This window comes from Ochlerotatus camptorhynchus, unplaced genomic scaffold (assembly GCF_037179485.1).
Source record: "Ochlerotatus camptorhynchus isolate MF236.1 unplaced genomic scaffold, CSIRO-AGI_Acam_v1.1 ptg000185l, whole genome shotgun sequence".
In the NCBI taxonomy this organism is placed as follows: domain Eukaryota; kingdom Metazoa; phylum Arthropoda; class Insecta; order Diptera; family Culicidae; genus Ochlerotatus; species Ochlerotatus camptorhynchus.
Genome location: NW_027040675.1, coordinates 36,608 through 63,296, shown reverse-complemented (window position 1 = coordinate 63,296; position 26,689 = coordinate 36,608). Strand labels below are relative to the sequence as shown.

The 26,689-nt window shown below is 40.2% G+C and overlaps 1 protein-coding gene across 5 annotated transcripts in view; it reads right to left on the bottom strand.

Annotated features, from left to right (window-relative positions):
* tws (protein phosphatase 2 regulatory subunit tws) overlaps positions 1-26,689 on the bottom strand; it is a 118,513-nt gene that overhangs the window by 81,017 nt on the left and 10,807 nt on the right. The window contains exons 1-2 of one of the 5 annotated variants that reach the window (XM_065223190.1): positions 19,528-19,601; positions 12,265-13,035 (exon numbers count right to left, since the gene is read on the bottom strand). The exons of 1 other annotated variant lie outside the window; for it this stretch is intronic. In XM_065223190.1, coding sequence (XP_065079262.1) covers positions 12,265-12,271 — 7 coding nt within the window. In that variant the 5' untranslated portion in view covers positions 12,272-13,035; positions 19,528-19,601. Of the gene's footprint in view, positions 1-12,264; positions 13,258-19,139; positions 19,208-19,235; positions 19,393-19,527; positions 19,602-26,689 lie in introns of those variants that run through there. 3 more of the 5 variants (XM_065223189.1, XM_065223191.1, XM_065223188.1) reach the window with 3 other exon arrangements.

Here is a 26,689-nt window from a genome sequence, read left to right as displayed (position 1 = left end):
TTGCGGAGCCGATATTCATTGTTTAGATTACAAAATTACTTAAAACTAACGTTAGTAAAGCGGGGGCCGATTACTCGCGGCTATCTCGAGGTTAGGGGTAACAAATGGATGGCAGGGTAGGGATTGTGAACACAAGCTTTGGAGAGCAATGTGCTCTTGATCTCGAACTAAGCGACACTCTGATGAAAAAGACAAATATGGGGGTACATCGATGGGCAGCTAACAACTTGGGAGAACACAAGATGGCACTAACTACTAAATCCTCAGATCTATCCGTTTTAAAAAACACATAAATTAAATTCAAATAATCGAGATCTCGGCTCGCCAAGACATCTCTAACGGGTATCGCGGGTTGTTTTCCTCGGGCCCTGAGGGATGTGGATAACTCAGATCTGACAACACGGTGTAAGATACATGACCAAACAACATGCTCGATATCGTGATAACCACTGCCACACGCACATAAATTGCTGCCTGAGAGCCCAATTTGATAGAAGTGCGAGTCTAACGAGCAGTGATTGGGCATAAGCCTTGATATAACGCGTATAAAGTCGCGGCTCATGTCCAACCCTTTGAACCACGGTTTGTTCGACACCTGTGGGAGAATAGAATGTAACCATCTTCCCAAATCACCATCATTCCATTTTTGCTGCCAACTGATGAGGACTTGCTGACGAGCAATGGAGAAAAAATCGTTCAAGGCGATTTGTCGCTCAAAAATATCGCCTTCCATAGCGCCCACCTTAGCCAACGAGTCCGCTTTCTTATTACCCGGAATTGAGCAATGACTCGAGTAATTTCTTGCGGAATTACGGGAAGTCCAAATGGCTTTCTCCAGACGCTCTGTAAGTTTCCAATAGATTTCCACGAAGGGCTTAGCCAGCCTTCGAAATAGAAGGGGATACAAAATATTTTAGTGACAGATTATTAGGCCGAATGAAATAAATTGAAATTTGAAACATCATCCATATTCCGCCATAAAAATAATCAATATTTTCCCAATTTGAGTAACATATTAGGGTATGAAATTTCGATTACTTTTTCGAAGGGACGTATCAGCTTTTGTAAACAATGCATTTGATCGTCGGTTTGGCGTAACTGATAGCTCGCCCATGCAATTTCGTGTAGTCATATTTCAAGTCTTCAAGCCATGTTTTCAAGTGTTGAGTTTTTGCAAATCTGACGACATATTTTCAAAATCATGAAATAATTTAAAATTTAAGAAAGAAATCGAAACAAATTATCTACATAATTATCTTTGAAAGTGCCTCATATTTTCCAAGGAATACCCTTCAGATTCGTCTTAAAGTTCTGATAAGTACCTCAGAATTATCTTGAAACTCTGCTCAGAGTTCCCCTGAAAAGTTCCATAAAATTCTCCTCTCATAATTCTCTTGAAATTAACTCCAGAATTGTTCTAGAATTCTGGTTTAACTCCCTTGAAACTGTTCGTTTAGGAGGAAGCCCTGAACACCCATAGTGACATCATGCATAACCTCAAATACGATATCTTGATTGAACTGAAAACCGAGATTAGAACAAACTTTGCCACTTTTTCGGCTTCGTTCATGCCGAGGTCGACAAGACGAAATGGCACTGAAAAACATTCAAAGAAACCCCGTCGGCTGATGATACAAACCGGAACAAACAGGCACCGCTTCTTCAAGGCACTGGCAGCACTCTTTCTCCATCCATGGCCATAGAAATTATCCCGGCAGCTCCACCAAAGTTCTGGATGTATCTTTCACGGATTGCACTCTGGCAAAGAAGCGCCTTGGAACAGACGACATTCAAGTGGCTCGGATAGTAGCTGAGGGAAAAGACGTTAACACTCTTTCCTTTGAATGCGGGTTTGAAAACTAAAGCATCGATCTGGCCGAAAAGAGTTGTCTACCGGGGATTCTCGGATGACAAATCTGGCAAAAATTGTTGACTACCGAAGCCTCCTGGAACTGCCGGCGCCGGTGGTGAAGTGGTAAGCGTGACTGCTTTCCCACACCCCAATGGGTCAGGATTCAATCCCAGCCGAGGTCGGTGGGATTTTTCTGAGGCATAAAAATCTCTGGTCACGTCTTCCTTCGGAAGGGAAGTAAAGCCGTTGGTCCCGGCCCATGTGTGTTCAATGGGTGCGATATCCTACGCAGGTGTGGAAGCTGCCTTCCTGCACATTCGATTGCCGTCAATGAATGGCAATCGATGTCCGTCGGTGATTGGCACTAGATTGCGGAACAGAGACCGACGTTAAAGGAATGAAGAAGAAGAAGAAGTCTCCCGGAATCGATCGGTCGAAGTCGCTGGAATCAGAAATCGAAGCGATGTAATAACTATCTCCCCGGGACGCACATTTGCCGGTAGCATTAAGGAAGCCCCTGATCCTTCCATCACAGTCGAGCGCACCCTGTCAACGACCAGCAGACGTCCCGGTTATGTGTTTGGGCATGGAAAGGGGGTCTTCCGAACCGGATCTGCAGATAACTTCTTCTTCTTCTTCGCATTTCAAGCTTATTGCATATCGCATATTTGTCTGTACCATTTCGATGTCTGTACCATTTTTGCACTGGTATAATTGTGTGGCAAGTCCAATCATACTTCTATGCCCAGGGAAGTCGAGAAATTTTCCAACTCGAAAAATTCCTAGACCGGACCGGGAATCGAACCCAGCCACCTCCAGCATGGTCTTGCTTTGTAGCTGTGCCTTTACCGACTGAGCTAAGGGAGGCCCGATCTGCAGATAAGTATGCTGTTTTTTGAGCTTTTCGCACCCTGAATTCTGTATTGCTTCCAGCCGATTATCATCAATTGTACCATCTGTTTCGCTCAACCAAACATCGGGACGCCGCTAAGAAATCATTATTATGGAAACCCCTAATCCGCTCATCATAGTCGAGTCACTTCTGCCAGCGAACAGCAGCCTTTCTGGTCCTGTGTTTGAGTTTGAAGAGGGGGTCTTCCGAAACCGAACTCCAGGGAATCGATTATCCTTACTACAGTTCTTCCAACCGGACACCGAAACTCACCCTTGCCGCTAGAACTTTGGAAGCCCCTAATCCCCCACCGTCTCGATCCTGTGTATGGGTTTGGAGAGAGGATCTTCCGAATTCACAACGAAGGCAAGCACAATCCATCGACGAATTCGTCCCTGCCGGAAAATATTTCAGTTTTCGGTGCTGCTGGCCCTTCAGTTGCTTCTTGACAGTGTTTTACGGTGTAAGTTGGTTCCACTGGTGAATTCCGACAGTATAGAGCAAATATTGGTCTGCATTTTACTGCAAGTGCAGTTGGTCTACATTTATTGCGTGTACATAAGATCTAACTCCGATCATGGTGTTTACTATAATCATGCATCTTGTGTTCAACAATTGTGCGATGTCGCTGAAACTACGGACAATGTCATCGCCTTGAGTGAGTGTAACCTGTCTAGGCTCGTGACGGGAATTTTATGCCGAAATGAACTCCTACATCCAGGGGTTGAAACTGTTGACGTTTTTTACTACCTACACTCGCTTAGTTGTCGTGCGCGGCAGTCTGTTTGTATTCGTACTCTCATGCTCTACCGTCGTCTCTTTTACACAATACAAACGGTAGAACAACATTCGAGCAAAAGGAAAATTATCAAATAACTATCATATGACATGTGTGATTTCGTTCGAATTCCTCAATTTGGTGTGAATTAAACCAATGTTATCTCCAGGACATCGTTGCCTGTTATTTTCAGAATTCGCACAAGCACAACATCTGCAGATCTTATTATGAGAAAAACTAAGATTCATACATTCGTGACGTTGTTGGGCGACAGTGTCATATGACATTTTAGTTTGGTACTGTAGTATGATAGCTTTTTTGCAAGTGTCGAAAGCAAAGACAGCCGATTACTACAAAAAATGTTTCGACTACGGTGACCGCTTACAAGACTGCCTACATCCCAACCAACGCTTCCTCGGAACAATAAATCGCTTTGACACAGTCCGTCCTTCCGTACGGATTACAGCAGATACAGGATGTACGTAATGTGAATGAGAGATTTCTTGATCTGGCTTTCGTTAGTGATGCTAGCAGAATCGAAATTTTCGAATCACCCTGTTGAATTGTAAGACTTGTAAGACGCTCATCACAAACCTTTTTTTATCCAATTACAATCATTCTGCTGACGTCATTGCACGAGACCGATATTACAGCGCTTTCAATTCCTGCCATGAGCTCTCAATTCACGCTCGTTTGACATCGATGGACTGGGCGACGTTTCTGCTTGAATCAACATCACATTGTGACTGTTTCTCGGTTTTGTGGTGCAATTTCGATATCATCCACGGGTACACTCCTACAATACGCTACAATCAACCATGAAAGACTCCTGAACTGTAACCTCCAGGTTGCGTAAAGTTAAAAAACGTTACTTCAAACTACGGACTGAGGATAACCACTTCAAGACACGGAGGAGTACAACACTAGCAGGCTGAACACTGTTATCCACGAATATGTATTGTGCGAATGCCAAACGGAATCCTTCGTCCTTCAGGACGAATACTACACGACGTATCCTAAAGAGAAGCTCATGGGGACTCCGCTGAAGATGCCGCTGATCTCTTCAAGAATGTATTTTCAACAACCCCTCCTCATTCTTCGGAAGATGTGCAGAAAGTTCTTTCAGTTGTAGACTCGTCTAAAGGTCCTGGTCCCGACAGTTTGTCGCCATCTTTTGTTAAACAGTTTGCTGCAGCTCTCGCTTCACCTGCGTCGATTATCTTCAATCGTTCGTTGATAAGTGGAAACATCCACAACGTTGAAAATTATCGCGGTATCTCAATCCTTAGCTCCCTCCCGAAAGCTCTGGAGAAGTTGCTATATGATGCTTTGTACCATGTGGTTCAGTCAATAATTTCGACTTCGTAAGGAAACGTTCGATAAGTTGATGCGATCTACGTGGACTTCAGTAAGGCGTTTGATAGGATTCCGCATGCACTGTCAGTCGACAAAATGAGTTGTATGGGATTGCCGAACTGGGCAACGGAGTGGCTACAATCTTATTTAACTGAATGCTCAACCTACGTCAGCCTTAATGGTACTTCATCGCCTAGTTAAGGTAGCCACTTAGGGGCCTTTGGTTTTCATCATGTTCGTGATCGCCCTGTGCACTCGGCTATGGTCTTTCAAACTTATGTTCGCCGATGACTTGAAGATGAAATTAAGTCCAGACTTGACTGCTGAAAGGCATGGAGGCTAATGTCGCTAAATGTTGTTCTGTATATTTCAACCATTTACGCGAACCTTTGCAGTATTATGTGATTGGCCACAGCAGCTTGCTTCGATCAAAGATTTAGGTGTTATAATTGAATCTGAAGTGCGATTCAATAAGCACGTCTTCATGATAGCTGCAAAAACATTTGTCACATTAGGATTTTTAAGATCAGTCTTTTGGAATATGTAGTTGTTGTTTGAGCACTCTTCCACGCTGCCAATATATAAGATATCCCTTCCGTGTTCTACCCAGGAGCAATGTGGGTAAATTACCGTCTTACGAAGAACGGTGCAGACGGATAGACCTGGCTTCGTTGGCAGTCAGAAGGAAGCTATCGTGCAACATATTATTGTTCTTAGAATTTTGAGAACATTCCAGAAGAGGCCATATCATCTTTCCTAAATCATATTGGTCCTGGAGCAGGTTTGGGACGCCCTGGTGGAAGTGGCCAATGTTTCACTATAACAGAAACCTATCGTGCAACATATCACTGTTCTCAGAATTTTGTAAGCAATCCAGAAGAGACGATATCGTCTTTCCTCTTTGTGGACTGGCCAGGGCTTCCGGAACCTGTTTGGAGCAGGCTTGCTGAAACTCCTCAAACTCACTGGAGATTTTAAAACACTCTTGTCCTGCGAGTTTAGCTAGCCCTCACCTCGAGTGAGTGGCGGCAGGAATATGGAAGAAGTAAACAAAAACTCCTCGAGAGAGAGCGAGAGTGAAATTCAGGGAGAGGATGATTTGACGTGAGGTGCGCTTTTCGAGACTCCGGATGACTTTTTTGTTCGACGCAAGAAGCTCAGAGTTCACCCAGAGTGAGAGTAAGAGCGTGTGATAGAAAACATGAACATGAATGGCAGCAAACCTCACTCTCATTTTATCCTTCTTCGATCACAAGCTCTGAAGCTCAGTGGAATGATTTGGCAGTAGGCATTCTACTCCTCAGAAAAATACTACGCTCGGCTCATTTCAAACTCGCGAGTGAATCTCCACCAAGCCTGGTTTGGAGAGGATAATTTGACCAATATGATTCAAAATATGATATGGCATCTTCTGGATTGTCCATATATGTAAAATCTGAGAACAATGCTATGTCACTCGATAGGTTTATGTTACCAAGAGCAATTAAGCACCCCATGACTTTCGGAAACTTTTGATGATCAATACGATCCAAAAAAAGACGATTGGCCTCTTTTTGATTGTTTTAAATTTAGAAAACAATGACATGTTCCTGTTGCTATGACAAATTGACCTCTCGCCCAGGGCTGCCAGAACCTGATCCACGGCCAAAAGATGAGCAATGTTATCCATAAAGATCCTCTTCTGGTTAGTTCACAAGATTCTGAGAACAATGATATGTCACTCAATAGGCTTCTGATGTAGTTGAAAATTGACCACTTACCCCAGGGCTTTCGGAACCTGGAACTCATCTGGATTGTCCCAGTGGCGTCGCCTTAACCTCAATCTACCTGTGCACCAACTCTCAAAACATAAACAATTACCAAAATATTGCTTGCAATGGATAAATATCGAGTTAACTAGAAGATTAAGTGTATTTTTCAACCGATTCGAGTATGAATATTGCATTAAATCTGTTTTTGAAAGTTGGTGCACAGGTTAAAAGCGAGGTTACGCGACGCCACTTTGTCCATAATATTCTGAAAACAACCATACGTCAGACGAGAGATTTCTGCAGTAGTTGCCACTTGCTCAAGGGTTTCCACAATCTGTTCCTGAACCGCAAGATGGCCAATGTGATTCAGAAAAAAAAAATCAGGGCTTCCAGATCTTGATCTGACTCACCAGTTTGTCAATATGATCCAAATTATATGGTCTTTTCTGCATTGTCTAGAAAATTCTGAGAACAATGTATATGTGGCTCAATAAGTTTCTGATGTAATGCAAAATTTACTTCTTCCCCTACTGCTTCGGAACCTGTTCCGGGACCACCAGATGTGATCTTTAAAAAAACTACAAGGGACAGCCTTATGGGGTTTACGCAATGGTGACGTAGGACTACGTGGTCTTATACAATAAATATTTTTTGTTAACTGCAGCAGGAGCTTGTGTTTAGTATAGGAATAGGAATTTGAGCAGGGTTTCTCTCTGTTTATACTGGGCCCATGCATTAATAATGTCACGCTAAATCGAGCAAAAAATCACCCCCTCCCCCCCTATCGTGACGTTTTTCCTATACCAAATACATTGCTTGTCACAAAATCTTAGACCCCCCTTCCCCCCTTAGAGCGTGACATAATATATGCATCAACCCTATGACGCGCTTAACATAAATGGCCCAAAGCAACTAACGATGAGCTACTGATTCCGATCAATAGCGGTGCGGCTTCTTCCTCCTTCTATGGATGCTCAAGTGGGCTGCAGCTTGCTACTTACAGACAGTCTTTCGTTGTGTACTGGAGAACAATTTTCAACACCACGCGCTGAAAGCACTGCTGATGCTGACGACTGGACACCACCACACACGGTGATTGAATCTGAATCCACCTTGGTAACTAGCTGCTTGCGGGCAGCCTTTCGTTGTGTACTGGAGAACACCACCACTCACCACGCGGTGATTGAATAAACATCGTTTGGTGAGACCGGATCGAATTCAACTTTGAAATCTGTGTTAGGAAAATCGCTCTTCGCAGGCAATCGGTGATAATTTTAATTATCAAAGCAACAGTTGCACATTCGTGTAATTTTCAACAATGACATTTTGAAAAATGATTAAGTCTTAAATTTAGCAGATACATAGAAATATATCTGATCAATTGGCGAAAATATTAATGAAATCGGTCCAGGGGCAGCTGAGTTATTAACGTTTAAAATCTTTGATAATTTTGTTACATGTTCCATTTTCGGTTTTCACAAAGTGTACCCCCATATAGAAATCACAGATGAAGTCCTACGTCAAAAAAATGGCCGCTTCTGGGTTGCTCACCTGTTGCTTGATAGGTTTCCATTGCAGTGCAAACAACTGGCCACTTCTCCCACGGCTTTCAGAACCTATTCCGGGGCCAACAGACGACCAATTTCATCTATTAAAGATGATATGACCTCTTCTGCATTTCTCACAAAAGTCTTAAAACAATGAAATGTCACACGATAGGTTTGTAATGTTAAGACAAATTTTGCTCTTCCCCAAGGGTTTTCAAAACCAGTTATGGGGTCAGAAGGGTAATATGATCCATAAAAGTTTAAGACACTGAAGAAGTCTGCACATTGTAGACGAAATACGCGTATCTGTCAAGGATAAGCAAATACGGTAGCGGAAATTACTAATCCTTCTCTCTCTCTCTCTTTATACAGGTACAGACGCCCACATTCATCAGGATCCATAAAAGTTGATATGGCCACTTCTGGATTGTCCAGGAAATGCTGAGTTCAATTATATGTCACTCAATAGTTTTCTGATGTAGTAGTTCGCTTCCCCCAAGGCTTCCGGAACCTGTTCTGACGTCAACAGATGAGTAATGTGATCCAGACAAGATGATAGGGTCTCTTCTGGATTACTCTCAAAATTCTGCGAATAATATTATGGTGCTCGATAGTGAAAAGTTATCACTTTCCCAAGGGTTTCCAGAACCAATTCCAGGCCACAAGATGGTCAATGTGATCCAGAAAAGATGGTTAGGTTAGAATTTATTAATTTCAGCTAGAGGCTAGTTTGCCTTTTCCATGATATGGCATTTTCTGGATTGTTCACAAGGGATTCCGGAACCTGTTCTGGAGCCATAGATGGCCAATCTGATCCAGAAAAGATTAAAGGGTCTCTCCTGGATTGCTCACAAAATTCTGAGAACAATGATATGGCACTCGGTAGGTTTCTGTTAAAGTGAAACATTGACTACTTTCCCCAGGGATTCCTGAACCTGTTCTGAGGCCACTAAATGGCTAATGTGATTCAGGGAAGATGATATGGCCGTTTCTGATTTTAACCACTTCCATCAGGGCTTTCGGAACCTGCTTTGGATGGCCATTGTCACCCAGCAAAAGATGATATCTAGATAGAGCTGGAATTAGGGCGCAACAGCTTTTGTAAACAATGACTTCTCTCGATGATTTCTCGGAAGCCATGGCTCTCCCTGGCAAATCGACATCACCATCGAGTAGAGAAAGACTACTCCTACCCGATGGATATGTTGTTTTGTGTAGGCGTGCCTTGAATTCCGAGAAATCCACGAGAGAAGTCATTGTTTACAAAGGCTGTTACGCCCTAATTCCAGCTCTATCTAGATATGGCCTCTTCAGAATTGCTCACCAAATTCTGAGAACAGTGAAAAGTCACACGATAGCTTTCTGTAGTAGTGAAAAATTGGCCACTTCCGGAGAGCCTGTTCCAGGGCCACCACATGACCAATGTATCGCAGTACGATGTCATGATCATAAATGATAAGTTTTTGACGACAGCTCACACAGTTATGGCACAAATTTCATCAACATAGCTACAGTTACTAAGAAAAAACTAACAAATGCCACATTCATATCCGACCTCCACAAAAAGGAGGAGGGTCATAAGGAGGTGTGTGTGCGATCGTGTTGCCCAACTCTTCCCCTTGATGGCACATGCAAATTAGTTACGTAGTCGTCGAGAACGAGCTATTAGAGTAAATCAAAATCGGTTAAGGGATAACGGGATCAAATTCAAATTGTCGAAGTTATTTGTGGGAAATTTATCGTTAGTAGCAAAACTATAGAAAGCATTTAAGAGTAGAAAATTACGTCAACTAAAAAGGTCGCTTGATTTGTGCAAAACCGAGCCCCATAAATCTTCATGATGTTTTGATTAATTATAAACGTTCTGCAGTCATCCCACAATTCTGGGTCAGCAAATAATAAATATCAATCTGTTCAGCATATTATACAACTGGAAGTGATCCTAACTTCATCTATACTCGATATTCAGGGGGGACACCATGGACTTAGGGAGCTATTAATTTACAGAACATCAGAAAAAAGATGAAAATTATTGAATTCAATACCCAAACCCAATAATTCAGTGGTCTACTTAGCTCTGATTTGGATATGAAATTGGATTGAGATGAATTTCAATGGACTCTAGGGAGGATGACAAACTAAGTTCTGAATTTCCTTTTTTATGCTAAGAATAATTCCAAGGGAGCTGTGAGGAGAACTCCAAGGAAAATCTGTCGAGAATTTTATGGTGGTCTTGAGGTTGAGAATTACGAGAGAATTCTTATGAGCATTCTAAGAGAATAAACATAATTTAAGGGTAGAATTGGTGCTCAGCACGGAAAACAAGATCGACGGAAAACAAATCAAGGAAAAAAGGGAACATATTCAAGGGAATTCCAAAAATTAAAAATAAACACTTAGAAAATTTCCAAAAAAACGGAGTTGCTGAGGAGAAGATCAAGACTTTCGAAGGATTTCTGAAAAGAAATTCGAAGAATTTCTGAGGGGAGTTTTGACTTTGTGGATTCCGTGGAAACTCTTAGGAGGGTTTCCCTTTGAAATTCCAAGGTATTACGAGAAGAATAATGTAAATTACAGCTCATGTAAATTACATCCGGATCGGAGTATGGACGAAACATTTATTTGCAATACACTCAGGACTTGTTTTACACAGGGGATATGTACCGGGTAAAAAAACCTACCAAGCTTTTAATTTTTCACATGCTAACATACCGGTTTTTCCGGATCAGTGGCCACTCCGTGCTTCGTTTAGAGAGCTACAAATATTGATGTACTTCTCTCGAATGTGCTACATTACCCCAACGCCATCACCCCGAATGTGAAAACCAACGAGCAGCAATCAAAAGAAGGCAAAATCTCTTTCGGGGAAGAGGCCATTCAGTGTAACGGCATTTAGAGGATAATGTAGCACAACCGACCCTATTAGCTCAGGAGAATGGAACCCACGACGTTTTGCTCGGTAAGCAAAAACGATCGCCACAAAGCTATCAAGCTCCTTAATTGGAATTCATGTGAGCAGCTATTGAAAAACGTGGCCTCAGAAAATGTATCGACTTCCCTGAGCAGAGTATATGATTGTACTTGCCACACAAATACATTAATGCAAAAATGGTACAGGCATCGAATGCTCTCAATCAATAACTGTGGAAGTGCATCTTGAACACTAAATTGAGAGCACGCAATAAGCTAAAATGCGATAAACAATAAGCTTGAAATGCAAAGAAGAAATTATTGAAAATCTATTTACTTTAAACAAAAATTTATTTTAATGGATTCGATCTATTATGGCTGTACGTTAGACTGGGTCTAGTTTTTTTAGGCGGATTACAATCCCCTGTTCCCCACGGCGCTTTCAGTGTGCATTGTGATTCCCAACAACTGTGCCAAGTTTGAACAAATTTGGTTGCAATTTGAATTTGCAGGAGAATTAAAAAAAAATCAACCCGAAAGACGCACCGGGAATCGAACCCGCCGCCTCTGGCTTGATTTATTTCTGACCAAGTGTTCTGAGTGTACCTAACTGCCGTATAACAGGTCAGTGAGCTTGCACTTGGGGTGCCCAGCTAAATTCTGCTAACGAAATAGTAAAAACTTTTTGCGCAGAAGTCACAGAAAGAATCACGTCAAAGAGAATTATCATACAGTTTTTAAAATCAGAGTTGTGAAACAGGATTCGGAAGGTTCCAACGACAAGTAAGTCGCCTACATTCGGATCTCGTCGCAGTAATACCACGACATTTTTCTTGTTTAAAATGTATGATGTACATCGTTTTCAATGCGTCGAAATAACCTTCGTTATTTTCATTGAACACCTCCTCAAACGTACTTCTTAGCCGTATGAAAAAAAAAAAATCCTCGATAATATAGCGGTCAGTATCCCTCAAATCATGAAACCATCACGCATCTAGAATGTTCCGAATGCAATAAACAACCATTACAGCATTGCCCTTGGCTCTTGTCAGCTTGTGTCACATCTGTCAAGCATGTTACACCCCACCCCGAACGTCACCAGCAGTAGTTAAGGTACTGCATCGAGAAAAAATAAAACGGTTCAAGCAGAAAGCATAACATTTTCACTGATTACTCACCGGCCATGTCAAATCGCGTCGCAACCACCACCGGAGTATTCCTTCATACAATAACAAAAACAACAACAGCGGCTCTGCCGACGATCTCGGTGGCGACGACAGTCAATGTGTGTTGTTCTATTCCTTTTATTCCGCAGTCGGAAGACGAAAACCGTACGGACTCAATCTACAATAGTCGACGACCGGGTGATGACGATGCCGCCGAGGACGATTCTCGCTCATGAAAATCGGCAAAAATTTCAAAACTCACTTTTCTTCACTTTTCTTTTTGCACCGCAAAACTCCTTCTTCTTCGCACCAGTGTTGTAATGTTGTTTGATTTTAGGGGCTGCTTCCTGCCTCCTTGCGGCTTTCAAAACTCAGCACAGCTCTTGCTCTCTTTCTCTCTCGTCTTCCGTCGAGATTGGGTTGTTTTCAGCCTTTTCAGCACTGTGTGCCCGTTTGCTTGTTATCTTTCTTGCAGCACCAACACTTGTGCCTCTTTTGTCACCACTACAACTTTCTGAATTGGCACACCTCTCACTCACACCACCAAACTATTTATTGGCAAACACTGGTCGGTTGGGGGGGGGTCGGGAGAAGGCCGCGCGCACGTATCGCGACTCCTTTTTCCTTTTTCTCGCGTGTTGTTTGCTTCCTCCGAAACTCCACTCCACTTACGCACTCCGCAATTCCGAAACGTGTTTCACTTTTCCTTTCTCCGAAAAACAGCTTTTCCCACACCGACTTCTTTCACTGCCAAGCTACAAACCCTTCTGCGACTTGCATCCGCTAGAAATACACCGAAAGGAAAAACCGAAACGTTACTTTTGTTGCGATTATTACTGCAAGCAAAATTTTTTGACAACCAGCGCTGGCTTGTGCCTTGTGTCTCCGACGTCGTCGCTGTTGCTACACACTCATCGACTCATCGCTTGTGCTGACTGACGGCTGCAATGACTGCTTCTGCTGTCGTTGCCACTCATACGCACACACCTGTGCAAGGTCGCGGATTCCACACACAACCAAAGCAGAAAAGTGCGAGAGAATGATTGCTCGGTACGCTACCACACCACCACTACTATTGTCAGCACACGAAGTACTACACAACTGACTGCATCTAGTACTACTGAGTACTATCGAAGCTCAAGAGTGGTTAGTAGATGATGATAGGCCTACTCGCTCTCTCGTACGGTGGGCCGTGAAGTTACTGAATGGTGCTTGTGCTTTTCCTCCAACGGAGCGACGGTTCTCCTCTGTGTGTGCTGCCTACAACTCGCGATTTACGAAACGCAAAAAGTGTACCAGAATCGAGTGAAGGGTGTAAAAGAATTGCAGTGCAGTGCTGCCAGTTTGCCTTTTTTTAGGTTTAAATTAATTATTAATTTGAGTTGTGACAGAGAACTTCAAGCAGAATTACGAATTTATTCTGAGAAGAATTGTATGGAGACCGTGAGAAGAATTGCAGGTGATTTTAAATTAACATTCCAAAAGTTACACACAGAATTTGAAGAGAAAATAATGAAGAGCTTTGAGTGGGTTGGTTTATTTCCTTTTAATTCCGTTATTAACGGAATTTAAAGGAAATAAACCAACCCACTCAAAGCTCTTCATAAAGGGATTCCGTTAAGAGGTTCGACAAATTTAAAGGATTGAGAAAATAATGTCAATGGAATGCTGTCGAAGATTAAAAAGAGAACTTCAAAGGAATTTCGAATTCTGAGGTAAACAAATTAAAAGAAAATAAATCTAAAGGGTTGCTTCAAAGAAAATCAGTAGAGAATTCCAACGATTTATGAAAAAAAAAATCCAATTGATTTCTGAGGAGAACTCCGAACCAATTCTGAGAAGGGATTTGACTAGAGTTCAAAGAAATTTTAAAAGAAATCGAGCTCTCTGGACAGTTTCAAAGGTTTCTAAAAAAGATTCCAAGAATATTCCTAAGAGAGTTTCAAGGGAATTACGAGGAGAGTTTTCTGGTAGGGTTAAGACCGAGGTTAAGACAAATTGCATGATAATTCTTAGCAGAAATCCTAGGTATTTCTGGGATTAATACCATGGGAAAACTGAAAATAAAGTATTATTTTAGTTAGTATTTAGTTTGCACATTTTTCTTCCTTATGTCCGACACCATGACGTCAAAATTGGAACAGATACGAAGAATAAGTTACAAATATCACTGAGTAATTAAATCTAAAAAACAGATGAATAACAGATGGAGATGTTAAAAACTCGCTCTATTTCGCTAGTTGATTCTGAAACTCCAAGTCCGGTTCTCCTGTTTAATTCCCGGATGTCAATCAAATTCTGAAGAAATCCCCAAAGGGAATATCGATAAGAATTCCCATGCAATCGAATTATGCTGCCAGTTCACAAAAACAGAATTTAAAGCTCATGTTGAAGAAAGTGACAAGGCAGAAATTTGAAATTAATTCAAAGAAAATTCTGAATTTTGCTAAAGAAACTCTGAGCAGCACTTCAGGGTGAATTCTCAGAAAATTTACAAGGGAATCGTATCCTCTGAAAAGTTCCAAGGGAATTCCAAGCTGAGTTTCAATCAACAGAATTCCGTGAATTGCTAGTTGAGCTCAATGAGAATCCTAAGGACATTTCGAAAACAATTCAAAGGGAGGAAAAATTTAAGGAAATGGAAAGATATATTGATTATGCTAAGGAGAAAAGCTAACGAATTTTCATGTGATTCTTTTCAGGATTGTTCTTATTTAAATTCAAAGCTAATCCTGAGGTGAAGTTTAGATGCGAGAACTATTGAGAATACGAAGATAATTGTTGAGTGAATTTCAACAGTCTCCTAGAGGAAATTCCTAACGTGGTACGCAAAGAATTTCGAAACGTAATTGTGTTGCCTCTCCAGAAAACTTCAAAGTGCTGTAAATTCTGGATTTTGGTCTGCTGGTGAATAGAATATTGGTATTGGTTCAGGTTTGAGTACCTATAGTCTGTAGTTATAGTGAAGCAATTCTTATTTACTCTTGGTATAGTAAAGCAATTCTTCTTTGACTAAATTTTTTTCAAATTGTTTACGAACATCTATTCTTTCTTCATCTTCCTTGCATTTCAAGCTTATTGCTTATCGCATATTAGCTTATTGCGTGTTCTCAACTTAGTGTTCTAGATGCACTTCCGCAGTTATTAATTGAGAGCTTTCGATGCCTGTACCATTTTTGCATTATTATAATTGTGTGACAAGTACAATCATACTTTATGCCCAGGGAAGTCGAGAAATGTTCCAACCCGAAAAATTCCTAGATCGGACCGGGAATTGAACTCAGTCACCTCCAGCATGGTCTTGCTTTGCCGCTGCGCCTTTACCGACTGAGCTGAAGAGGGCCACATTTCTAGACGAATTCTTCAAAAGGTCATATCTGCTTTGATCGATTGTTTTCGTCGACTTTTCTTTGTTTAACCACGGCTATGCAAACACATTTCGTGCTGTTTTCGTCACCCAGTTTGATAAAAGAGGTTCTTACCTAGCGCTCAGAACGTCAAATACAACAAGGAATGTTTTTGCAGCCTTCCTTAGCTCAGTCGGTTAAGGCGCAGCTACAAAGCAAGACGATGCTGGAGGTGCCTGGGTTCGATTCCCGGTCCAGTCTAGGAATGTTTCGCGTTGGAAAATATCTCGACATCTCTGGGCATAGAGTTATGATTGTACTTGCCACACAATTATACTAATGCAAAAATGGTACAGGCATCGAAAGCTCTCAATTAATAACTGCGGAAGTGTATCTAGAACACTAAGTTGAGAATACGCAATAAGCTAATATGCGATAATTATTATTATTATTATCATCTTTATTTAGGAGATTTTCAGTCGCAGGCTGGTTCATCTCGGGAGATATGCGATAAGCAATAAGCTTGAAATGCAAAGAAGAAGAAGAAATAACGTTTTGCAGCAGAATTACTGACGAAAGAGAAAGCCGATCAAGGGAATCGATCAAATCAGATAAGGACCATCTCAAAAATTCGTCTGAATTTGTAATACAAGGACTGAATTAGTTCGAAGATTGCATAACAAAATTAATAAGATTATGGCCAGTTTTTCACATTCTTGAACTTTGCTGTGCTTGAACTTTTATTTTAAAAATCTCAAATTTAACAAACCTAAAACATTACTCTTTGAGTGGGATACAATTTTAAGATTCTGACACTACGAAGAATTGGCATTGGAGAATTATGAACAGAATGCCAAATTAGTTTTGAGGGCAGTTTTAGAGGAAATCTAGGGAATAACAATGGAATTTAACTAGAAATTTCAGGTAACCTTGAGCAGTGTCTAATGCAAATTGTGAAGAGATGTAAAGTTGAGTTTTAAGGTAGTTCTAAAGAGACTATTATGGGGATTATGATTATAATTCCAGGGAACTCTAAAGCAAACTTGAAGGATTTGCAAAGAGCATTCTAAGCGAATTAACCCTACGGCAAACTTGCCTACATGACTACAGTCCTGAAACAACGCCAAATGTCACCTACGGCTGAAAATCTCTTTAATGATGATAAATAAATCAAATAGAAATTTTGAGGAGATTCAAGGAAATACGGAGAACTTTAAGATTTAGGCTTAATTGCTTTTGTAAGCAAACATGTCAATCGCTGATTTCTCGCGAATAAAAGAACAATCTCATGAACAAACAATACCAAATGATAGAGGAACCATTCATCTACCTGTTTGTTAGTTTTTTAGATTGAGCTTTAATTCGCGAGAAATCGTCAAATGAAGTGTTTGTTTACAAAAGAAATTACGCCCTAATCTCGAAATTCTCCGGAAATATGGAAAATTCCATAGAAATCTAATTCTTCAATAGTTCAACAAATTCTTAGCAGAGTTTCATGCTCGTTTGAAGATGGTTTCACGTAAATTCCTAAGAGAGTTTATAATTAATTTTGATACAATTTCAAGGAATTTTCAGGGAGGGGAGGGAGAAATTTTGATTTTTTTTTCAAAGAAGCTAGTGTTACAAGAGAAATTTCCAAGAGAATACTACAAAGAGTTTCAAGAGAATTCCAAGATTAGTTCAAGAGATCCTCTTAAGGGCATTTGAGAAGAATTCTGAGATGAAATCCAAGGAAATTATAGGAGAATACATTTCTAAATCTCGTGAGAATTATTATAATTTCGAGACTGCTATGGAGAAAACTTCCAGGGAATACCGGAAGACTTTTTGGAATGATTTAAAGCAAATTCAAGATTCAGAATCAACAGAAAATCTTAAAATTCTGAGACTTCGATTGCGAACAAATTTCAAAATCCTGCTCTTAGAAAACTGTTTAAGTTTATGGAGCAAAACATTTTTGAAAAGTGTAAGAGTAAGGTATGTGAGCAAAATCCTCTATGAACGTACATTAAATATCCCAGAAATTTTCTAAAACAGTTTTCAAAAATTATCAAAAAATTTGTTTTGTTAGATCTCTTAATTTTTGGCATCCTGTAATATGAAGTAAAAAAAAATCCGAGCTTGAAGATCAGTGGCATCGCGTAATCTTACTTTCTACCTGTTCAACAACTTTGAAAATGTTATTTAGGGTCATGTTTACATTCAAATTAGTTTCAAAAGGCACAGGGTCTTCTAGTTTCACTGATTTGTATCCATTGGAACCAAAATTGTTCTGTTTGTTTAGCGTTGTTGAACAGGCAGAATGAGGTTAGAGCTACACCACTGGTGATGTATTCATGATTTTAAGAATTCAAGATATCGAACTTAAAATGCTTAAACATACGCACAACAAAATTAACTTCACGATTATTTCCCGGTTATTTTTGATTCCCGATTCAGTGGGGTGCTTCATTTTGAAAAAAAAAGATATAAACTGATTGGCAAACCCTCCAGTTCGATGCATAACTCCAAAATATGAACCTGTGAAAAATTGGTAAATATTGTTAAAGGTTTCGAGGCCACGCCAATAAAATCTAAAGATCGGGAGAACTTTTGTTATCTACAAAACATTCTGATCACAGGATTCGAAAAATACTGGTGATCAGAGAAAAAATAATCTTCGTCTAAATCAGGAATCTATAAAAATTTCGAATCTGAGACCTACACATTTTTTGGAAAATCTACTTGATGTATTAGGCGTAAGTTTCAGGAAATTTTACTATAATTATTTAAAGTCATTAGGGCTGAACATTTTCAAGTCCAAGACTTTTCTTTTAGAGTAGTTATGCAGATCTTCGAAACATTTGAGAGGGTCACCATACAGTTCTGGAGAGCACCTGGCACCAGCATTATTATGCAAATTTTTTCAAACAGAAGCTAGTCAGTAAATTTTACATTCACAATAATAAAAATCTGCAGCGTACAACTTATAGCTACTCCATAAATAAAAACACAACAATTTATATCAAACTACATGACGAGTAACATTAAATGTGAATTGTTTTTCGTATTGTTGTAACATTACTGAAATTTAGCATCCAGAATATTATGAATCTTCCATAAAATCTGACAGCACTGCACCGTACCACACACTTTCTCACCAAACTCTCACTCTCTGTGAAGTAGCCCTCTCCCGTTTTCTCAATCGGCAGAGATCCTTCACTCACACAACACCAACTACTACTGCTGCTGCTGAGTAGAGAGACAGAACAGCACGAACAACAAGAAGAAAAGCACAAGCACCAAAATTCGCATACTGTCTTTTCTTCCACCAAACCAGAAATAAAAAGACCACCGATGTTCTTCTCTTTTCGTCTTCCGGAACCGCGTCCCAGGGGGGTCACTTAACCACTATCTTCAATCAATTAGGTACCTTTTTTGACACCGTTTAAAACAAAAATCAAAGATCTGTTCCCTGTCCCTGTCCTGCAAGATAGCACCAGCTCAACACCACACCAAGGCGAATTCCGCTGACAGTAGCCTTGAGAACACAGAAAACACCTTTTCTTCTGCTACCAGCTCCGGTTTCTTCGGCTTCTTCTTGACGTCAGCCGGTTCTTCTTCCACCAGTACCACACAGATCCAAGATTGAACTACCATCTAGGCTTCAGCTGCAGCACATTTTTTTTTCTTCTTCTTCGTTTTCGCCTTCACACACCCTGCGGGACTTTTTCACGGAAAAATCGAAAAACGCGTTCCGCCACCCGAAGTTGCACGACTCCTTTGAAGTACCGATCACCCGGACAGTAGATGCAACATAAAGGATAAAACCCGAAAGGTAATTGCACAACCTGTATACACTCCGGAATCGATTCTGCCGGATTATGCTACGAAAATGCAACGAATGAAACTTTTTCCCTACGCTTCAAGATCAGAAAGAAAAATTCACCACAAGACAACGGCGACGACGACGACAAAACCAAAGACGGCGACGACGATTACCGCAATTTTGCCTGACGACTGGCTGCTGCTGCTGCTGCTTCTACTACTGACTGTGACTGCTCTCGCTCCCACTGCTGCTGTGCTGAATGATGTTTGCTCTCTCTATTTCTCACACGAACACCACTGGAGCGTGTATCCCGACATCGTAATCGTATCGCCGCACAGGCGAGTGTGTGTTGGTGCAACAAACCAGCCAAAAACATCAAACAGCCCACATTTGTGTGCGAAAATGCGCGAAGCCGAGAGACGAGATACCAGCGCCGCCACGTGACTGTGGGTGAACGGCGAGAGAACTAACCTGACGTCGCGACGATGAGCCGGTGACATGACGGCGAGTTTGTTTTTAGACGAGATTTGAATTATCGCCCATCGATCCCGCGAGTTTGCTCGCGGATGGCGCTTAGGCAGCACGAAGGATGGTATGCAGTGAGGGAGGGTTTTTGAAATGGACGTTATTGGCACAGTGTGAACATTGTTGGCAACATTTGGTCGTTTTTCATCTACGAATGTATCAACATACCGTGATAGATTGGATAATGGACAGTACTCGTCCCTGATTCAATAACTGAATAAACTAAATAATATTGAAATTTCATAAGTTCATGAATTATGGAATTTTGTTAAGCTTGAAGATCGTAGCAAATTATCCAAGCCCCTGGAGTATTTCGTATTTCGTTGGGTTATCAACATAATTTCCATGAGAATTCCTAAGGCATGTTGGTTTGAGTATAAAGGGAATTCTGCTTAGGGATAATGTATGTAAGGTAGCCACCATCCCTTCGAAGATCTTGTCTTGTATGCAGCTCCACTTAATAGCAAGATCAATTTGAGCTACCGATCTGAATTCACAATATCGCTGTATGAAGGGCCAAAAACGGTGGGGTGGACCCGTAAGCAGAGGCACTTACGCGAAATCCACGGGAATTTAAGAATCTCCTTCCAACGATACGATCCAACAAATCGAATAACGCAATTCGCAATACTTATTAAGCTTCCTACAGGATGGTTTGTTAAGAAGGGCGCGTCAATCTCACTGAAACTGTTGGAGTAGAATTCACACCATCACAATCGAATCGGTAGGATAAAGAAAATGATAGTGTTTATTCCCTCCTAGACTCCGGTTGTCATACCACTCCAATCGTCCAGTTTCAGGTCAAATGATACCCTGATGCTCCCTCCCAACCCAGTATTTATTTATATATATAGTAAACATATGTAATGGAGAAATGAAATATATCAGAACATTAAAATACGTAATAATGAAAATATATTTATATGGATAAAAAAAACTGGTATTCCGCAATGAAAATAATAATTATTTTACATACAATATGATGCAGCTCTATGTCTCCTCAGCTCCCAATAAGGAAGATGTAACCCTGAAATTTCCAATAAAAGACACAGAAAATGAGATTTTTGTTAGTAAGTTGGGTTCGTTGGATCAGGATTCACCTCGATAAGTGATGCGACCATGGTTTTAAATGAATCAGTGTTATCATGCATTATACTTGGATTTGCCCGAAGCCAAAACCAAATGGTGTATCATTGGGCCTTATTACGGGTGTCACTACACGGTGATAAGCAAGTGATACTCAGAATAAGAGCCGTGATTACCGTACAAATCAAATGGGAATCACTTCACCGTGACGACAAGTGACAACTTTTCACCGTGATGTGACATCCGTAATAAGCCCCCTTATAATATAAATCTGAAGACGTTCCATCATCGAAATGCTGAAAATGAACTTAGAGCATGAGCATGAGCAAAATTGATCGCCCGCGACTGCCAACACCAAAGAGCTGAAAACCTATTCAAACAATTCAAATCAACAGTCAAAACCAGGGTGAAAGCTGTAAGAGTGAATCATTACAGTATAAATCTAGTGATGTTCCGTCATCAAAGAGCTGGAAGAAAACTCAAATAATTTAAATCAATAGATCCAGTCTGAATGAAGGCTGCAAAAAGAGAATAATTATACAGCAATGACCCCATTTTGTCAGCTAGCAAAGTATGCGTATCTTAAACATTCATCTTGAAGGAGGAAGGTATGAAATTACAATTATGTGGAATTATTGAAAAATAACAGTCTGATGCGCGGAGAGATTGACAGGATCGGGTCATAACTGTAATGTGAATATTAGGAAGATTTATCATCATCAAACTATTCTTGAATTGACCTGGAAGAATGCTTGTGAATAATTGTTATACAGATAAATTAAATTGATAAACTAAATGGTTCAAACAACAACTCCAGCCTGTAAAAAAGCTGAAAATAGGGAATCTTTACAATGTGGATCCCCGACGGTCTTCTACTCAGTAAGCAAAAGCGGCAGACACCAGGCTAGTCGATCTGCTCAATTTAAATATTGAAACCTTATTTTATGAAGTTCTTAAGAATACCAATTGAAACACAATGTAAACAAATAAAAGTTAAGAGTCTCATCCGAATCAAATGATTCCAAACGATACGCATTCATAGAAATTAAGTTTAAATAGACAAAAGTAGAAAAATGGAACAATCTCACCAAATCAGTCCAACTGAATCCCTTGCAAGCAGCTATGTCACGCTTGGTGTAGTAGCTCCGATCATAGACCCGCCCTACGTAGTTCAATCCTCTGGTCGAATGTAGTCGATTGCTCCATGACGCGAACACGAAGCGACCGCTCACAAAATCATACAACGCGTAAACAAACTGAAATCAAAAACTATCACACGCGACGCCACAAATTTCTGTACCGGGAGCACAAGCGAAGAAAAAAAACAAACAACGCAGATAGCGACACTTCTTCTGATGCCTGCAAACATGATGCATCACGTTTTCTTTTTCGATTCCAAAACTTCTCGGAAAGCGAGAAAACCACCAATCACACACGTATAACCGTCCGGGAGGCAGAGTGCCAGCGCTAATCTGGCAAAATCAGCGAACGCACGCACAAAACAGAAATAAACTTATACACAACCGTATCCGAACAGGTTCGAAGCTGAACTGTGGGAATTCTGCTTAGGGATAATATCAAGATAATTCAAAAGAGGATTCCAATAGAATTTCGAGTATATATAGCATATACAGTGCTGTTCGATAGAACATGTAACTTGCTTGTTTCCGAAAATGTATTGATCGAAACGTTTACATGCAGGAGAGTAAGATCGCAAGAGTCTCCTTTTCGATTTGAGCATATTTTTGCTCAGTCAGTTCTGCATAAAGAAAAAAACGTTTGCATGTAAGAACAAGATCGCAAGAGTCTCCTTTTCGATTTGAGCATATTTTTGCTCTGTCCTGATCAAAATTCTTGACACAAACATTATGGTTTGCCCCTCTTGCATGAGCACTGATCCTAAGGCATAGCTGCTGACATCGCATTGGATTGTAGTCTCAATCTTAGGATTAAAGAACTTCAACGTTGTCATTCTGGCGATTTTCTTCTTGATGTCGTTGAACGCTCCTTCCCAGTCTTGTAAGCGGTCACCGTAGTCGATTCATTTTCTGTGATAATCGGCTGCCTTTGCTTTCGACACTTGCAAAACAAGCTATCATAGTACAGTACCAAACTAAAATGTCATATGACAGTCTCTGTCATATGACACTGTCGCCGAAGACCGTCACGAATGTATGTATTTTAGCTTTTCTCATAATAAGAGCTGCTAATGTTGTGCTTGTGTGAATTTAGAAAATAGCAAGCAACAATGTTCTAAGTAGTAATAACATTTTTGATCAGGGTTAGTTTACACCAAATTGAGCAATAAGAACGAAATAACACATTGTCATATGATAGTTATTTGATAATTTTCTTTTTGCTCGAATGTTGTTCTACCGTTTGTGTTGTGTGAGAGAGACGACGGTAGAGCATGAGTGTACGAATACAAACAGACTGTTGCGCACGACACGAAGCGAGTGTAGTAAAAAACGTCAACCGTTTCAACACCTGCTCCTTCCTGTCGATTCCCCCATTTCCACTTTCCTGACGCCAACGCTTCCCGTCGAAGTACACTCGTCTCCGTCAATTTTGGTATGAACTTTGCCACATGGGTTACCATATTAAAAACTTGAAAAGGAGGACATTTCATTTGAGGTTCGGAGATTAAGGAGGACAATGATTCCCTTTCTTAACATTGAAGGAGGACAATGAGTTTTTATCAAACGTTTTAATAATATGTGCGCTATCACAAAATTCACGATTTGCAAAGGTTCAATTGAGATCGTTCATAACTTGTAGTCGTTACCAATTCAATTCATCTTCTCGTTATACTTATGAAAAAATGCATCAAACTAGCCTTCATAATTCATTTTTTATACTTGGAAATGATCTAGTCAAGTTGATTTGCATGAAAACTACAGCTTTACAGCCTTAAAACCATCCCAACTTTTATCATGTTCAAAAATCAGGATACATGTCATCTAAGCAACCTGTTAATTTTACCATTGATTCAGCATAGGACTCAAAGGCCACTGCCATATTGGTAGCGAAGAGGTGCGCTTAGCGTTCTATTATTGATATTATTCCTTACATTCGATTTCACGATTCGTGTGCCTCTTCGCTCTCAGTATGGTAGCGGCCTAAACAGGGGCCACATTGCGCATCTCGAAACGAAAAACTTTTTCATACAAGCGTTCGTACAAAAAGTCTTTCGTTTCGAGATTCGCAATGTGACCCCAGAAGTACCTGAAATCCCATAGAACCAGAAGGTCAAAATCGAACACATGTTGAATTCAATCTGTGTGGCTGTGTAATTTATAATATATTTTTTTCAAATGTACCTGCTACTGTACCAGTCTTATTTCTGGCAGCCCAGGAATCAATTTCGACAAACACCACCAATTTGACACATAGAAAATTTTCAAATAAACCTGCTATTGTACTAGACTTATTTCTAGTAATCAATTTTGACAAACACCTCGAAAATCACACGATCAACAACAGAGAGATTTTCGAACATTATAATTTATTTTCGAAATGTAAAATTTATGTAAAAATTCAGATCAATGGAACACAGCCTAAGATCACCGACAAACCGACATGACACTTAATTCTGACTTATGTCCGAAAATCGTAAACGTCCAATTTAAATGTGTAGTGATCCGAACTGTCAAAACCATACGATTTTTTGATCTAGATAAAAATAATTTGTCCAGAATAGATCAGACACGAACCAAGTCATAATTTTTGCATGGATTAGCTAAATATTTCCCGCGAACACGGAGCCAGATGTCAGTAGTGTGCTTTGGTCATAAATTGTATTGTTTTTGCTATGGTCATTCATGTCGGTTTGTCGGTGCTAAGACTGTGTTTCATTTGATAAATTTTCACTGACACTTCGAAAATAAATTATAATGTTCGAAAACCCCTCTGTTGTTGATCATCCGATTTTCGAGTAATTGTTTGTCAAAATTGATTCCTGGTTTGTCTGAAATAAGTCTGGTAAGCAGGTTTATTTGAAAATTTTCCATCTGTCAAATATACAGTGTTTCTCAAAATTGAGCGTACACCTGAATGGGCAATTTTTTGAAAGACTGTGAGTAGATAGATTTTTGAAATCTTGGCTGGTGGTTGCAACTATTTATTGATTTGTCGGTATAGCTTTGGACTTTATTGGCAGAGTGTGTATGAAGTTTGAATAACATTCATAATTTCAGTAGTAGGCGGATTTTAGCAAAAAGTAGCGGCATTTTAAAGATCTTTATTATGACTACAGATGAGCAAAATTTCAATATGTTTGACTCATTGTATTTCAAGAAAATGTGTTTTTGTTGAGAAATCTAGTTTTTCTAAAATAACTCTAACTTCTTACACACTCATTTCAAATAAGCCCAATACTATACCGATGACCAATTAATGGTTCATGAGCCAGCGGCCGGAACTTTAGAAATCTATCTTTTTAAGTTGTGCTCGTACAGCTGTTTTTCTAAAAAGGTACGGACAGCTGTAAGCTCAATTTTGAGATACACTGTAAGTTAAAATACACCAAATTAATCGCCACCAAATGTAGGGTGGTTGACAGCTGTAGTATATTCCTAGTCCCACCATCGAATGGCATTTGCTAGATAAGATAAGGTTGCGACATAATTAAACAAATAAGCTCTGCAAACAACGCTCTTTCAAAACATTTTTATGAATATGTTACTGAAAAAAATGCAAGGATTAAAAAGGAGGACATTTTCGGTTAAAAGGAGGATGTAGAAAAATTATTGAAAAAGGAGGACATGTCCTCCTTTAGGATACCATATGGTAACCCTACACATAGCTGATAACTCCAAAAAACCGCTGTAGTGCCGCTGCGTCCTTCGTTGGATCCGGTTTCAGGCCATCCTTCGAAAGTACAAGCTTTGTTAAGCTTGATTCCTACGTCACGACATTGCTGAAGCTGCACCATAAGATTTCAGTTGTGATTTTCAACAGCTTCTGATTCCGTGTTACCTCTAGCCGCGATCAGAATGTCACCCACTAGGACTTCTATTCCTTCAGTTCCATCTAGTCCTAGGAGCATTTGTGGAAGTTTCTGCTGAAAAATCTCCGCTGAACAGGACAAACCCAATGGCAGTCTCTTCCACGCATATCTACCAAACGTGAACTCTCGATGAACATTTCAAATGGTCCTATCTGCTTTGATCGATTCTCTTCATCGACTTTCTCTTTTCATAACCACTGCTATGCAAACAGATTTCGCGCTAATTCTACCACATAGTTTGATAAAGGAGGTTCTTATCTAGCATCCAAAACGTCAAATACAACAGGGAAAGGTTTTGCAGCTGAGTTATTAACGAAAGAGAAAGTCGATGAAGAGAATCGATCAAAGCAGATAGGACCATTTGAAATGTTCATCGAGAACTGTTCTCTGTGCCTTAGGTTAACCACAGAGAACAGACATGGAGGCTCGAACAAAATTTCTCTAAAAACTTGTGTAAAGATTCCTATTCGACTTAAGCGACACTAACGGCGACTTCCCCACTTAAAAATCCTCTTTGACAACATGATGGCGCTGGCGTTGCACAAATTACACTAGACACTAAGTGCTAGTAGCGCCAAGTGGCAATTTTCAACAGAAAATTTATCGATTTTTTTTTCCTGTGTTGGGGACATAATACCACCATAGAGGTAACTCTAAGACCAC